Source organism: Thunnus albacares, chromosome 3, assembly GCF_914725855.1.
Source record: "Thunnus albacares chromosome 3, fThuAlb1.1, whole genome shotgun sequence".
Taxonomy (NCBI): Eukaryota; Metazoa; Chordata; class Actinopteri; order Scombriformes; family Scombridae; genus Thunnus; species Thunnus albacares.
Genome location: NC_058108.1, coordinates 8,043,071 through 8,060,310, shown reverse-complemented (window position 1 = coordinate 8,060,310; position 17,240 = coordinate 8,043,071). Strand labels below are relative to the sequence as shown.

General features: G+C 39.5%; 2 protein-coding genes across 3 annotated transcripts; both read right to left on the bottom strand.

The window, feature by feature from the left end:
• Window positions 1-29: 29 nt before the first annotated feature.
• Window positions 30-6,984, bottom strand: cant1b (calcium activated nucleotidase 1b). Of its 2 annotated transcripts, none has more exons than XM_044346147.1 (5): window positions 6,747-6,984; window positions 2,037-2,627; window positions 1,795-1,935; window positions 1,390-1,593; window positions 30-1,258 (listed from the first exon to the last, which is right to left on the bottom strand). In XM_044346147.1, exons 2-5 carry the CDS (start codon window positions 2,566-2,568, stop codon window positions 888-890), a joined length of 1,248 nt encoding a protein of 415 aa, XP_044202082.1. In that variant the 5' UTR covers window positions 2,569-2,627; window positions 6,747-6,984; the 3' UTR covers window positions 30-887. The 2 variants fall into 2 exon arrangements, with proteins under 2 accessions (XP_044202082.1, XP_044202083.1); XM_044346148.1 differs by lacking the exon at window positions 6,747-6,984 and adding an exon at window positions 6,164-6,546.
• A 2,011-nt stretch (window positions 6,985-8,995) lies between these two features.
• afmid (arylformamidase) lies at window positions 8,996-15,543 on the bottom strand. Its single transcript, XM_044346577.1, has 11 exons — window positions 15,326-15,543; window positions 14,437-14,527; window positions 13,386-13,490; window positions 13,014-13,062; window positions 12,842-12,927; window positions 12,649-12,721; window positions 12,389-12,486; window positions 12,175-12,253; window positions 11,174-11,309; window positions 10,306-10,410; window positions 8,996-9,918 (listed from the first exon to the last, which is right to left on the bottom strand). The coding sequence occupies exons 1-11, from the start codon at window positions 15,353-15,355 to the stop codon at window positions 9,889-9,891; spliced, it is 882 nt and encodes a 293-aa protein (XP_044202512.1). The 5' UTR covers window positions 15,356-15,543; the 3' UTR covers window positions 8,996-9,888.
• Between the last annotated feature and the right edge of the window lie 1,697 nt (window positions 15,544-17,240).

Genomic DNA, 17,240 nt, shown 5'->3' with positions numbered 1-17,240 from the left:
AGACTCATTTAAAAACAAGACATAAGACATTCAAACGAGGAGATATTTTAATTCTTGTTTTGAGAGGATACAAAACAAATATATTACTGGTTAATCTTTAAATAAAATAGCTGGTGTTTCTGTTCAGACCAAATACTGTACATATTCTGACTTGAACTGCTGACGCTGAGAAAAACTCATCACATGAAGTTTACTCGGCAAGCTCCACGACGACCCCCATCATGTTACTATAAATCTGAAAAGAGAAACTTCAGTGTATCTATACCGGTTCATGTAAAATAAGAAAACACAAAGCAATGAGTAAGTTTAATATTTCAAGTAGTTTATGGACATTCATTTCTACTTTTTTAAAAATGTTGTCTCATTGTGTGCTTATGTTGTTTCATCTTGTTCCCCTGAGTGTCTGACCAGCAGAGTTTGGCTGCAGGAGAGGAGATGCACATTAACCTGGTTTCTTTTTTTACCCAGACTCCTCGGGGATATAAGTAGTGTCTGATCAAACAAGGATGTTTAACTCAAGGTTTAGACAAAAGCATCAATCTACCAGCGCCGATATGAAGTCGTTAAGGCTTTAAAACATTAAAAAATCTTATCCGGTGGCGACTGGTTAGTGACAACTTCTGCGTGACTGGTGTGTATAGCAACTCACAGATTTGCTGCGTACAATAGTCACATAATTGAAGTTGTAGGTGATATTTAATTGTCCTCCCCTTGTGCTATGGCATTCTCCTGCCCTTCAACCTTCTCTTGCTCATCTCGGTCATCATATAATTATGAAATATATAATTTTGGGTCATATGAAATTATTGCACCGTAAAACTGAGAGGGGAATGTAATACTGAAGATCTTTGCTTTCAAGAAACTGTGCGCCTTCAGCTCTGTCATTTTCAAATAAACTCCAACCCTTCATACTTCACATCCCCTATCTTTGTCTCGGGCATCAGCACCCGACCGTCGAGTGTAAATGCAATAATGTATGTGGCGATCCTGCCGGCATCCTCCTCTGATTTCAGGGCCAGAATAATCTGATCGTCTGTGTCGGGAACAAATTTAAAAGAGGAGAAGCCGTGGGTGGGGTTAAGCGGGCCGACGTGCCGCACTGTTATGTAGCTGAAGTCTGCGGGGCAGGACAGGAGCATGTTGGTGGCACGCCGCTCATCTGCTGTCTCTTCGTAGTGCTCATGGCTGGCGCGGCGAGGCAAGAAGAACCAGCGCTGGAGACGCTCACTCCATGCTGCGGATTCATGGATGAGGTAACCTGTTGGGAGAAATAATGGATGAGACCTGAAGGAATCAAGAGAGTTGTGTGTATAGAAGAGCCAACAAAAAAAAGTGTGATAGGAACTGTCAACAGGACTATCAAGTAAAAAAAAAAACAGTTGTCAGAACCTGGTGGTTGGATCCCAGCAGCGCCCCGCAGTGCGTTGTAGTATGGCACCCAGTTCTCGTGCTCCACGTCACCATGGTAGCCGACAACTTTCACCCACTCCGGGTTGTTGTTGACGACTTCTCCGGAGGTCGTAGTCCACTCTTTCCCCAGACCGCCAACGTACAGGTGCTCATCCTTCACTGCAAGCCACTCCGCCTTAAACCCTGCACACACACACAACAAGGACAGATCTGTCAGAATGGGTGTGAACGTAAAACGACTCCCGACATTTCAAAAAGTCTCTCTTGAGTTTTGTTAGATTTAGATTTAAAGATTTTGAAGAAAACCATTTCGTCTCAGGCTTTTTCTCAATCGGACCTACATGTGTGCACAAAATAGAAGTAAGAGGTCTAGTGGAGACTGACCTTTGGAAACTGAGCCGTCACCGTCAGGTAATATGACCCAGGGGACGGCCTGGCTGCCCTCAATCCTGTACACCACACCTGTGCGGTCATCCACACTGTACAGGTGACCGTTAAACGCCACCAACTCGGACAGCTCCATCCCTACAGCAGACGTAGTCAATGAAACATTGAGGTAACCCACATACTGACATAAGAAGTGAATATTATACAAAGTATAACAGATCTGTTTTTATCCCTCTTACCTCGTCCTTTCTCAGCCAGATGACTCTCCAGAGTGACCGCCTCAGCGTCCCACTCCACCTGCAGTGTGTCGGCACTCTCTGAAACAGTCAGGTATCCCCTTTTCATGTAGCTGAACCACGTCTGATCCTTTGAGCTACGTGATGCTGTATCCAGGTCTGCGATTACACCTATACGGTACCTGATGCCATGCTTTGTCTTGACTGGTGGACTTAAGGGGTACGTGTCATTGTAAGGTGGTTCCCTTTTCTGGCGGTGGCCAAGGCTTTGTGCTGTTTGTCCGTTATTGTCCCTGAAGATGTCTTCATCACCGTGCATTTGCAAACTATGAGCCCTGTTGCGGTAGTAACCTCTGGTAGGAGTGTCTCTGTCCCCTGCTGTCCGGTGCAGATATAACACGAGCACTAAAACCAGCAGGGTTGCCACGGTGATCGCCCGCCATTTAGGGTGGAAGCGTGAGTCTGAGGAGGCAACTTGTGTCATGGACGCCAAGGCCAGGGGGAGGCCTCGTACAGCAACACCAAAGGAGGTCATGGAAGAATCGTCTTCATCCTCACTGTAAGGCTTGGACTGGGGGTGACGACTATCATAGCCTGGGATCGAACAAACCAGAAAGAGGCAGATCAGGAGAAAGCCATGGTGGAGGGCGTGGTGTAACACAAAGTGACAAGCAGAGGGGATTGCAAAAGATGTTTTTTTTGTATGTATTTCTTTCTTTCTTCATATATGAAAATGCATCATTCCTTTATCATTTAGGTATAAAAATCACTTGTCAAGTTGTCTCAATCGTGACACGATACTGTATGGCACAAATTTGAATTGTTTTCAGCTGCTATGTACTTTTAATTTTGACAAAAAAATATTTTAAAGTTTGAATAAAAACACTGAAAACAACAACTGGAGGAGATGAAAGAATGAACACAGAGGAGGACAACATGTTGGAGAAATAGGCTGTTGTTCCTATTGTTCATTGTTGGTAACAGAGCTTTGTTCAGGCACCTCTAATATGCATAATGAGTATGTAGCTGGCTCATCCTACTTCCTCAAGACGACGAGCCTATAATTAATCTTGCTCTGTTCTGATGTTTATCTCAAATTATTTCATCTGTCTGAGCCCCAAAGATATTCGTTTGTGAACTAAAACTGCTTATCACTATCTTAGTGTGGGGAAAAAAGCAAGTTAACTACTTAACTAGGATGAAAATTTTCAGGTTTCCCACAATGTTTCATAGCAGAGGTGGACCACCTCCTCTAACATCATAAAAACAAATACATTTTTATGAAATGAAACACAGCTATGATAAATATTTCTATATTTACAATGGATCGCAACGCTCACAGTGACGAACCCGAACCTGACTCAGCACTGATGAGCTTCTGTCTGTCAGCTTCTGTTTTGATTCACTCTCACTGCTCTCATCAATGTAATTTCCAGACACAAGCAGTGTTAAAAAAAAGTTTACAAAAAAAAGACAGCAGACACAGTTAGCAACCAGCCACCAGAGTGTTTCCTTTGGGAGTTGGAGGGGACTAAAAACATCTAAAACAAGACTGAATACCGAACTTACATTTGTAAGGTGTAAAGTCACACAAATTAATGCTAATGTTGCTCCATATCTGCTGGATGTGTAAAAAGGCGACTAATATATGTTTTGTGTTGTTTCCGCTGCCCCCAAGTGGCCAAAACCCAGTTTGATGAACATGTCTATTCCTATAATGGACTTAGTGAGTAAATGTAACGAACAATTCATCTAAAGCTGGAAACAAAGAAACAAACTGTGGTGCCACCAAAACTCCAAATCTAAAACCACGCTGACAATATTTAGAAGAGCATCTCTTTAATGGTTGATAACAAAAACGATAGTTGGTCCTTCCTGGTAAGGTTGTCTTTTACTAGATCTTTTTCTTGCACATGCAGCACAACAGGTCTTTATTCCTCCTGCACTTTAGACATGAATTTCATGAAAACCTTCCTGTAAACCACTCTCCTAGCAGTTATGAATGACTGCTTGCAGCCTCAAACTGAATGATATCCTAATCAGTGGAAGATAATGCAACTGTGAATTACATTTCTGCAATAATAATAATATAATAATGATGATATCTGATCTGTTGAAACAATATCTAGGTGGGTCTGAAGTGGCAGATCATTTATGTCACTAAACAGATAAACCACCACAGTAAAACAATCCAAAACAGATGTCACAATGGCACAAACAAAACATTTGTCTCCATGAAAGAGAAATATAAGCCTAAGAAAACAATGCTCTGTCCGTGCTTTTAACAATTATCTTCTAAATAAATGGGTGGAGACACAAACCAGTTTGTAGAAATATTTGCTAAGAGGCTCTATTTGGTATTACTGAAGTGGAACACATAATCTTTCTTACATCACACACAGCCGGTAACCGTTACTTTCCCCCTCTGTCTCTTCAGCTGCTCACACTGCTCAACTGACATGCTCTAACACACACACACACACACACACACACACACACACACACACACACACACACACACACACACACACACACACACACACACACACACACAGGTCAAACTGGCAATCTCTTTCGACTACCATGGCCAACAAATAATGCCCTTATTGTCGCTATTGTATGCGTGGCCCATATTTCCCATCCCTCGGCAGCACAGACCCAAACACAGCCTCACTGTACGCTGTATGAAGAATTCAATTATTCACCCTTCCTTCGCCTCTTCTCCTCTGAACACTCTGTTACCATCATGTTGTTCTCTTTCGTACGCATCCCATAATAAACTCCACGTCCCTCCAGACCTCTGTCCCACATGAATAACTGATCTCTATCTCACAGAGTCTCCTCCCTCTCTCTCCGCTACACCATCCATCTCAAGTTTCTTCCCCTTCTTGTAGAACCAAGACAGAGGGCCGAGCTCCGTTAAAACTAGTGATAATCGGGTCAATCAGGAAGAACAGGTTGGACACTTCGCCTGTAAGTTGTAGCGTATTTGAGTTTTAATAATAAGTGGGATGAATTAAGAAGAAAGAGCCCTGGTCAGCAATTACTGATTAGCGGGCGGATTGAACCTTGAACAATGAGTGTGGAACCAGTTTTGGTAGCCGAGGATGCATTTTGGATGAGAGCTGAGCTGTTTTTTAAGTGTGTTGGATGTTGTTACACAGTGTACAAACCCTAATCCATCTGTGTCTCCTTTAAGTTTCATGCTTACTATGTCACTTAAGGTCATAGCACGGGTAGCGCCAGCTCCCACATGTCTCTGTATGTGTGTGCATGTGGGTAAGTGTCAGTTCAAATGCTCGTTCTGTAACCCTGCCCTGATTTTTGTCACTTTCTGACCCCGACACTTGCTCTGGAATGATTTTGTCATTCAACAGAAAATGGATCATTTCCTATTTTGATTATTTATCAAGTTTATCAAGCAAAACTATCACACATCTGCAGGTTATAGCATTAACAGATGTGAAGAGTTGCCTGCCTTCATCCATTTCATATTAGAATCACTTTTATTGTTTCCAAGGTCAAGAATGAGCTTTCACACTATTTATTTATAGTCTGTCTGTGTAATTTACCAGATGTAATTTCCTGTTGGGTTAAATAAAGTATCAGCTTTGACAGATGGCTCAGTGTTAATACAACTTTTATGTCCTGTATATATATCCTTTATATGCGTCCTGAGCAGTTTGATCCAAATCCACCAGGATGGTGGTGTAAATATTTGTGTGTCCTCTGTTGGTTAGTCTGACCTTTGGTCACAAGTATGAGACACTGAAAGATAGATAAATAGATTAAATAGATTGACTATATTGTCCACCTCAAAGGGATTTTTTTTTAGCTTCTCCCAAAGTACTTTAAAAGTACATACAACACACATAGCGCAACACACCATTAAAAACAAAACATAAGCCCTTATAACGGTGTAGCCTTCAGTGTCAGTATCTGTCCTGTCCTCATGGAGACATGTCTCAGTACAATAGATCAAGTTACTCCTTCGAAAAACAAAGTTATCACAAAACTCATCAAAGTCAACGAAAACACCTGGATTTACATCAAATAGATCCTGGCTCATATTTGAGAGTAAGAGAAGATGTAACAGATGGAGTCAAACAGGTAGTTGAGTAATTTCTTACCTTAAGATTGACCGATAAGGTCTTGCACACATTTTAACACTGGACTGAATTGGCTAACGCTAAACGAAGAAAACAAGAATAAATAGTTCCTGTCTTCATTAGGGCTTTACTTGTGTCAACTGGGTATAGCTGCATGAACATTTGTGCCTTTCTCATGGATGTAATTTCACGCTGCTCAGCTCGTTAACAGCTTGTACTCCTTCACTGTCTGTAATGACCAAGTTTCTACACATAGCCACGAAGGCAGACACAGACTGAGGGTAACACCTGTAAACTTTGGCTGTCTGTCTGCCACAAAAACACGAACATAACGTTAAACATCACAACTGTTTTAAACACACACACTAAATTGTAAATGAATGAGGTGTCATTTAAAAACAGTCGCTGAGTTAGACGCCGGTCCTCTTTAAAATGTTAGCCATCCGAGTAACGTCAGCTAACGTGCGCTAACACCGTGAGCTTGCTAGCATTAACCTCTTTCCAGGCTAACGTTACTATATCACTATTACCAACAGCCTCGTTTCTCTGGACTGAAGTTTTTACCCCGGTCGTCATTTTGAGGCTTAGCTACCCCGTATCTTACCTGGTACAGAGGTTCTTCACGTCCGACCGGCTCAGCATACTTTCAGACTTTTTTTAGCGGCGTCTCAGCTCAGCGTTAGCTCCTCCTGCCTGGAGACCAGCTGAACAGTGTGTCCATGGATTGAACCATTGGTACATATAAAAAAAAAAATGCTACAACAGTGGGGAAAAAAGTATTTACCCACCTCATAACTCATATTAATCTACTACTGACTGCAAGTTCATAAAATTAACTGAGTGAAAAATATAATTGAATAATTGTTTCTAACAAGAGCAGACGTGAGCCTTTTAACCACGGACGGATTAACGTTTTATTGTGCTTCAGGGCAGTTTTTCTTTTGGGCTCCTTTCGACCTCCCCAATTAACAGTACTGCATTACAGTAATGTGATTACTTTTTTCAGTAACGACTAGTGTAAAGTAACCTGTGAACCAGATGAATCTACAAACTCATGTTTTATTTTCTCTGGCAGATGCGCCTGGTCCCCCTCCTGTTCAGACAGATTTCCAGCTGACCCGGCCCAGTCAGGCCCACCACAACCATTTAGCTAATATGGGGCAGATTTGATTCAGTGACTGTAAAAAGAACATGGATGTATTATAAGAGCTGGATACTGGACCGAAAATGGCATCTGTTCAGTCCAATAAGAATTGCTCGCCTGGCGCGTATGTCAAAAAGTTTCTATCTTGCGGGGGTATGTGGCCCACTGAATATGTGCAGTAGTGTTTCCCCCGCTGGCCCCACCCGTGAGTTCCCACTCGGCTCATAGACTTTACATTGTGGTGACGTCACAGATTTTTCAATTGCTTTTCTCAGCTCCAGGAAAGTTTTACAAATATAAAACCTCCATGGAACAAAAAATCATAATAGAAAGAGTCATAAGTGACCTTGTTTGCAATTCAAAGTGTCCTGTCAACAGTTTTACAGATGTCTTGTTTACAGTGGTGGTCTTTGGGAAAATGCTTTTTGGGCTGCAGGGGGATTTTTGCTGCAATACCACAAGTGCCAACTGGGAAAAAATTGGCTGCAAGGCTGAGCGGCAGAGCCATATCCAGTTCTTATAATAACATCTATGACAGAGGAGCACTGTTGAAGATGGCTGCCACTGAAGTGGAATGGTCTGTTGAATCTGCTATCGCGGCAGTATTTAATGAACTGGGCGGTATATTTTCTCTAAAAGAAGCACAAACAACCTGCCTGATATCAGTCAGAATTGTCTCTTGACTAGGTGGAGTGGGCGGATACAAACATCTGGACCCAGGCAAACAACTGGCACACTATCACAGCTTATCACTGCATGCTGTAGTCTGTTTACATTTTTCCGTCACTCTGCATTACGTCACACGTTTCATTGCTCTGATTGGTTGTGGGTCTATCCAATTGTGTCCATTTTGGTCTGCACCAGTTGATAACTCCCCTTGGAAATCAAAAATGAACTGAGAGGTTCCAGACCAATTTGTAAATGTCAGGTTAAGTGTACTAATTAAAGGAGAGTAGTTATACGCATAGCTGCAAGGCTATCAGAAAGCAATTTCAGTGAAAAAAAACGTCTGCACACTTACTCCAAGCCACAAAAAGTTAACTGAAAGGATTGAAAACGTCCAGATTAAACTTTTGCGGCTTGGAGTAAAAGTGCAGGCGTTACCTTTTTTCATTAAAGTTACTAATCCTCAGTAATGTTCAACAGTTGGGGGTCCATTTGTTTGTCGTTTTACTGGTAGTTTGAGGGAGGAGGGTTGATATCAGTTTGATCTCTGTGAGTAGAGAACAGACTGATTTACTATGTGCGAGCTTGATGTGAAGGCTGGAGGTGTGGGATGTGATTAGTTGCCACCAAAAGAGGGAAAATGCAACTCCAGGTAAATTGTCTAATTTGCATGTTGTATTTCTACCCACTGGTACCGGACCATTACCCAAAGTTCAGGAAACAGGTAGCGTACGTATTCCTAGCTGATCGCATGTACCTAAGACATTGGCAACTGAGTGTATGTGGCAGCTTCCTTTTTACTATCCTTAATATTGTGCATTAATGGAACAAATATGCAATTAAACAAATTATCACACAGTGAATGAACCTGCCCGGCGTGGAACTATTGCTACAATCAGAAGAAATACAGTCCTGCATCTCTTTGGGGAGCAGTATAACTACAACATGCCACTAGTTACTACAGAGATAAGACAATCAAATTACATCCAATGTCATCTCCATGCACACATACGGTAAGTCAACTACTGTCAACACATCCAATCTTAAATACAAATATTTATTGTGATGATTCTCTTTATAATCTACAATAATGATTAATAGAACATTGTGTAAACAATAATGTAAACAATTTAAGATGCTAGAATGAGGGCAGTAACAATGTGCATCAGTTACAATTAAGTCCCATTTGTTCTTTAAAAATATGTCTATTTGAAAATCATTATCCTTCTACTGTATTAGCATCAAATAAAAAGTGCAAATATATAGCTTTGATTATTAACATTGTGAACGACACATTAAGTTCCCTGGGTGATAGATCAGCATTGTGAAGGTTACAATAAAAAGCTACATTCACATTATATGAGATGTTATTTCTCTTCACATGATTTCCTATTCTTGTCTTTCCTGTGGACTTTAAAGTTGTGGTGTAACAGATTGTCACAAGCAAGAGGGGGGAAAAAAACCACAAAACAGACAGACCCACCCTTTTACAAAACAATGGAAATATGCCAAAACCAATCATGAACTCTACATTTGTTAGTATGCCAGTGAATAGACGAAGTGGAACTGTTTTTCCTGACAACATTGTTCACTACGGCCATTAAACAGTCTGTTTAAAACAGAAAGGTTTAAGAGTAATATGATTGCTACAATCACCATCATTGAAGTGACTCCATTTTAGGCACACAATGTTTTCTTAATATATGTAGTTGAAACATACAAAGCTTATTTTCTTACAGCAGTAACTACAGTGAACAAAGAAGTATAAATAATGAAACTGTTAACTAGGAGGTCAAAACAATCCATGGATAGAAAGGGTACATTTACCATTGTGCAAACCTCAAACAATGCATATTTTATCAGTATCGGTGCATGATGACTCTGTTCAGAGGTGTATGTTGATACAGAGGTATGTTGATATTAGATGAGTGCCACCTCAGCTCTTCCCCATCATCTTCAACAGAAGCTGCAGATAAAGGGACGAAATAAAAACACCACAGTTTCTCTTCACATACTGCAAATACAAATGTCTTTTGTATTTAAAAACCTGGTTAAATGAAGGAAAATGAGCAAACATACTACAAGTTATAAATGGATGCTGACATTTGTAAGTGATGCATGGTCAGAAGTACAGAGAAGTATTTCATATATTAAATGGGAATAGCACTGGATCTCAGCTGTGTGACCCAAGTTTTAGGCCAGTTGTCTCTCTAGTAATATACTTCTCTGCCTAAAAATGGATGGAAATTGACTAAAAGCTGACTGACAAGCCAGAGTGGTCTTATATTAATCAAAGTACTGGTTTGAAACTACTATTTCTTATAACTTTTGGGGGTTTAGTGTGCTTGTGTACCTTTGTTAGGTGATAGTCCACATCTACCAGTTGCTCAATGATACTGAAGTGGTCTGTGTTCGGCACATCCTCCATGGTCACATTCAGTCCAGACGCCTCCAAAGTCTTAAAGGCCACAGTAACAAAAAGAGGTCAACAAATAGCTCATTTGCAAAAACATTTCAAAAATGCTGACTTAATGTGTCTCAGTAATACATGACTACAAATTGTTTATACATTCAAAACCCATTTTTCAGTTTGTGAAATTATTACAGTCTCAAACTGCTGAGGTGTTCATCAGAACTGACAACTACAATAATTCAAATTGTGATGAGAAAATGAAAAGATATTAGGATAAAATATCTGCAAGCCAATTCCCAGGAACTGTTTGTGCGTTCTAACATCTTAAAACACCGTCCTTTCATGGAATGAAAAGACTAAACCACGATAAAATCTTTCCAGCTTCCATGTGGACCATTATAAGATATTAACTGGAAGATGAGTCAATTCATAAATCACCAGAAAAATGACAAAAATGTTGGTAATTGGCTAACGGTTTGAGTTATTTATCAAGAACCTAAACGAGGAAGCCAAACACTCACTGGTTCCAGTGAAGATGTGCTGCTTCTCTCTGTTTTATATAATTGTAAATTGAACACATTTGGATTTTGGACTGTTGATCTGAAACACAAGCAATCTGAAGAAATCAATGGCTCAAAGAACTTGTGATGGCCATTTTTTAACTATTTGCTGACATTTTGTGCACCAAATTATTATCAAAAACTGATCAACTGAATGATTGATAACAAAAAAACTATTTGTTTCAGCCAATATCTATGATACTTGTCATGCATGAACCAGAACAGCATTCCTAATCTGGAGCACTGACTTTGTAGTATTCTTCCGACTGCTTCCGAAACTCTGGTGAGTCGTTCTGAGCGACGGCCACAACGATGTGGCAGCCGGAGGAGGAGACTTTGAGCTGAGAGACCAGCTTGCTGGGGCTGTTTCTCACCGCCACCTCCCTGCAAACAGGAGACACCCGGAGACCAGACGAGTCAGACAGTGACTGGCACGACAGACCATCCGAGGACAATTATACAGACAGACAGACAGACAGACACACACACACACACACACACACACACACACACACACACACACACACACAGACCTTTACATGCACACTTTCTCCTTCACAAAGACAATCATGACACTGACTGCACACAAACACAAAGCTTGTATATACAATACACTTGATAGAAAACTAAGCAAATGTTCCTATATGTACTGTCATACCAATTTACAGGCATTTACTTGCGTGCGCACACACACACACACTTACAAAATGTTCAAGATCTCACCAATTAAATCCCTAAAACTGTCATGTGAATATGAGGATGTATGAGATACTTTTGAATTACGGAAGGAACTAAAGATGCAGTAGTGAAAAAGATTATCTGGCCTTTTTTTTTTAAAACAAATATCCAATATCAATATCCAATTTTAAAAAGTCAATATATCTGTTTATAAATAATTCGTAAATCTGTACATCATGTGACTCCGCGTGGAGACCCAGCTCAAAGATTTGAGACTCTGGATTACCGTGAGTAATCAGGTTAAGGAAGGAAATTGCATAATGCGTTTACATGCTATGAAAGTCTGATTACTGTAAAACCTGTTTATCTGGTCAGTAATCAGATTATTACCCTTCCTTAAATGACCTGACATCTTTATCAGCTTTCCATGCACATGGAGCAGATCCAAAAAGATTTGTCCGGTGTTATTTTACTTGCAACGTCAACCTTGTAGACAGCTGGTTATTTGATTACTGCCAAATATGTGTAACGATCAGATACGGTACTAAGTGACAGGCAGACATCTACTTACTCTGTCATCTTCAAAGGCTCGTTGACGTAGGTAGACAGGATGGGCAGTAGGTCATAAATACCGCTGACAAGAAAAGCACCTAGAAGACAAATATGAAAACTATTCAAAAATAACACACGAGCTATGCAGCATCTGTGTCTCAACCTTGTATACTGAGCATCTTTTCTTCCTCTTCAGTATGCTGTAAGCAAAATGCTCTCAACAAGCTCCTCACCTTTGATCTGAGGGGCGATGCTGTACTGCGACCAGTCGGTGGAGAGGACCATTGCAGCCAGGTGAGCCCCAGCAGAGTGTCCACACAGGTACAGACCACTGAGTGAGAGATTTTAGAAAAAAACAAAGAGATTCTCTATAGTCGTATTTATAGCAGTGAAATATTAGCCTTTTCTGAATAAGAGGAGAGCAAGAACATCATGATGTGATGCATTAAGGTGAACTTTCTTCAAAACAGGGGAAAAAAACAAGCATCAGTACCTGATGTGAGAATACTGCTGAACAACAGACACAACACTCCTGCGTACTTGTGACACCATCAAGTCCATGTTACCTGAAAAGAGAGTGCGAGGCCGCAGGCAGAGAGAGCTGACATTTCCACTTCATCCTCTTAAATGATCTCTCTTTCTCCGAGAACAGAAAACAACATTGTCGGTAATCGAAAAGTGTCTACCTTTGGGGGCGATGTCATAGCCGACAGCGACCACCACTACACCTTTATCCATGAGCGGGACAGCCATGAATCCTGACTCCTCCTTGCTGTACGAGCACAAAGTATCAACATGAAAACACCGAACGAGAAATGTGAATCTGCAACAGAAGCAACTGAGAGCATCACACTGTACCTGAGAAACTGCCAGTAGCCTCCATGAAGGTAAATAACAAGAGGGACATCTGAAACATTAAGTCATATATTATAGACAGGACACATGCACACCGCACTTTACATACATACACTCATGTTTTATACTCGTTATTTATACTCTTATCTATTACTGTTGCTTTTACTTTTTTTTTTTTTTTCCTCTTACTGCATTGTCAAGGAGCTGAGACCTAAGATATTTACTCTCCAATACTTGCGTAATGAGATCTAATAATAAAGAGCTTCAAATCGAACTTGAAACAGAGGAGACAAGACCTGTTAATCCTCATGTTCGCTACGCTTCTGTGCATTTAAAGCGTGACGGTGATGTTTGGGTGTCAACACATGTTCATACCTAGAGAGTTGGTGCTGGGTATGTAGGCATCCAATTTCTCTCCATCTCCCTCTCCATATGGCACGTTGAGTAAAGTTTGAGCCAAACCACGGGCCCGCTCCGTCCCTAGACACCAAAACATGACATTCTAGTGGAGACTACCAGTGAGCTGATATGATAATAAACACCTTGAGACTAACTACACCTGTCGACCATCTAAGATTTTGTCAAACTGTTTTACCATGATAAATATCCCTTTTAATATTTCTGGGTGTATTAGGCCATTGTGGAAAAAGCTGCAAGTCACTGTGAGAAATATTGGACTTGAAGAGTTTTGCATCGATGTGATGAAGTTTCTTTATTTGTCAGGTATTTAATTCATGGGATTAGATAAAAACAGACATACCCATGTGGTTATTTTATCCATAAACAGTTTCTCATTTGATTTTCTGGACACTTTTATAAAATCATACACTTTATATAAAATTACTTGTGCTATGGTAGAAGATTGTATCCATATTCCCCGTTCATAGTAGACATAAAAACGAATTATTCCCAAATAACAGGTATGTAAATGTAAATTCTTTATCTTATTCATAATGTGTTTCCCCTTTTTCCAGAAACATATTTCATTTCAGTCCAGACTCTGTAGAACATTGAGGGAAAACATATTTTAGAGGACCTTTATTTCTAATTACCTCCATATAATTGGCTACAAAACTGGCACAATATGCTCCCCAAACACAACATATTTAACACATATGCCCAACAACTCTTGTATGCACTCCTTTGAGGAATAGATACAGGAGTCGTAGCCTGTTTTTCCTTGTTAAAAAAAAGGTTTGTCACTAATATGTAATGAGAAACATCACAGTCATAGTCCAAACTGTGTTGAATATAGGAGTGACATGTTTTAACCAGCTTGTTTCTTATCTCGAGCTACAAATCTTCGACAGAGACCCAGATTTCACGGGTATACAGAATTTGGCACGACACCTGCGTTGCTATACGGCCTATTCGCCTCAACCGAGATTTCTGCGTATTGTAGCATTTATCTTCAAAACAGACCGACCTTCCTTCAAAGCCTTTACATGGGCCTTGATCACGTCGTCTGCCGACATCCTGTGCGACCACCGGCTGGGTGAATACTGCCTCTCAAGCTCCTGTCAGCCGGAAAAACTGCTGTCAGCCGGCAGGCCATGAAAGCCGAGACACCAACCACGGCGCGTCTTGTCTAGATGGTAACCCTAACTTTGCAGCGAAACTCTCGCGAGATTAGTAAGCAAGAAAGAACTTTATCTCACACCACATTTCAAGTAATCATTTTAATCCAAACCTAACCAAGTGGTTTTTGTGCCTAAACTTAACCACACCTTAGCCATACATCATAAAACACCGAGACAAGAATTGTCTCAAAAATTTTGAAGCAGCTCGCGAGAGTTTCGCAAATCTAGGGTTACCATTTAGACAGGACCAAGCACCATCAGCTGCGGATAAACACATGGCAAACAGCGACCTCCTCTGCCAGTATTGTTTTTTCCAAACAAATTTTCAAGCAAAAAGCCAAACTTTTCAGAGCTGACTGTCCATATCAAACAATACATTTCTTATATCTGAATGTACAAACAAAAAAGCTGTTAAAACATATAACCACTGTAAGCTTTACAATATAATTATTTAACTATTTATTTTTTTATGACAATCTTTACTCCCCCTGGCATGTTTGTGATTATAGATTCAAGTTGTATATACAAGGTGCTGTAAACTTGTAGTATACTTGTTTCAATAAAGCTGTTTAAAAAATAAACAGTTAAAAAAAAGTTGTTGTCAAAATGGGAACAATGAAAGGTTGTTGTTTTAAACCATGAAGAACAGAACATTCTAGTTAGCGTTAGAAATCATTTCCCACCAGTCTTATGACAGCAGCAGACAAAAGTAAAACAATTAAAAGTCAAACTTACATCTTTCATCATTTCAGTCCAGTGAGTCATTTTATCTCTTAAAGTGAATTAATTCTCGGAAACTCTCCTGACAAAAATAAATCCAAGCAACATGTGCTCAGCAGTGAGACTGAAGGACATCTGAACTTTAGACTTACAACCCCAAACCTGACTGATACCATTTGGAGATGTAAACAGTCCAAAAAGCCGTCACAGTACGGCAGATATGGCTGTAATGGCAAGTTCACAAAACTGCACCTCCTAAACAGACACATACTGAACAGTCTGTGGTTAACAAACACGTTTAAAAAGGGGAAGTGACAGATTCTGGCAGAGTTTTCTCCATTAATGTCTTTTAACCATGTGACCTTTAAAGATACAGAACAGCTGCTTTCTAGCAGTGGTGGAAGAAGTACTCTGATCCTTTACTCAAGTAAGTTTTTTATAGATATTTTTGTTGGTCACTCAAGTAATGGCGTCCCATATCAAAATGAGCCATTTTCAAGGGATTTCAGCTTTGGGGAAAGAATTTAAAATTTGTCAGCTGGCAGATGATACCTCACTGTTTTTAAGGAACAAAGATGAAATTCCCAAAGCATTACAGTGCATTGAACATTTTTCTGTTGTATCCGGTGTGAAGATGAATGCCAAGAAATCCTTTTCTCACTTAAAGTTTGCAATTTGTCTCATATACATGATATAGAGGTAAAAGATACTGTCTCATATTTGAGGATTACACTTTGTAAAGATGAAAAAATATGTACAAGATTGAATTTTGAATTTGAATCATTAACAAACCAAAAGCAGGTTTAATATATGGTTATCTAGAGATTTATCATTACAAGGAAGAATTGTTTTATCAAAAGCTGAAGGCCTTTCAAGGTCTGTATATACGTCACTTTCTTTAGTTATGCCAACTGAAATTTATAAAACACTTCATTCACAGTTATTGAATTTCATCTGGAAGAATAAACCTCACTACTTAAAAAGAGATGTTTTGTACAACAGCAAAGATAATGGGGGCCTGGAAGTCTTAGATTATGAAACAATAACAATAGCTTTAAACTTAATTGGTTTATAAAATTTTTCAATAACAAAAATAACATATTGAACACCTTTCCCAGATACTTATTTAGTGATGTTGGTGGGATTGAATTTCTTCTTGAATGTAACTATTCTGTAGACAAATTACCTATTAAACTAGGTTATTTCCACAAACAGGCACTACTAGCATGGAGCTTGGCCTATAAGCACAACTTCTCTCCACACAGATATTACATATGGAACAACAAAGATATTCAGTTTAAACACAAAACTCTGTTTATCCAGAAATGGTTTGACAACAATATTATTCAATTTTAGCAACTTTTGAATAAAGATGCGTTGTTATTGTCTTATGGTGAATTTCTGAAAAAGGTTGAATTACCTGTTACACCAAAAGAATATGTATTGGTGTTTGACGCTATTCCAAAAGGTGTTTTACAGCATCTGAAATTCTCATGATGATACAACTTGGTCACGAGACTGGAGAACGAATATCTTCATTGGTGATTTAGATGTCCTAAAGAAAAAATGTAATAATAAACAAATCCGGAATATCCTTGTAGAGAACAATATTCCCCTAATGCAAATGTTCTGGTCTTCTCTTTATGGTGACCTCGATTGGAAAAAAGCATGGAGGATATCAGACAAATATTGTATAAACAATAAACTGAAAAATGTGTCATTTCAAATTTTACATAGAATATATCCTGTAAAGCATTTTCTGGAAAGGTTTAGTTGAATATTAATTATTCTTGTGATTTCTGTGGTCTAAACAAAGAAACAATTTTTCACTTATTTTTCCATTGTATTTATTCCAAAATATTTTGGAATAATATGCAATCTATCTATCTAGAAAAACAGGTCATGCTTTCTGGTAACGATATCTTCATTT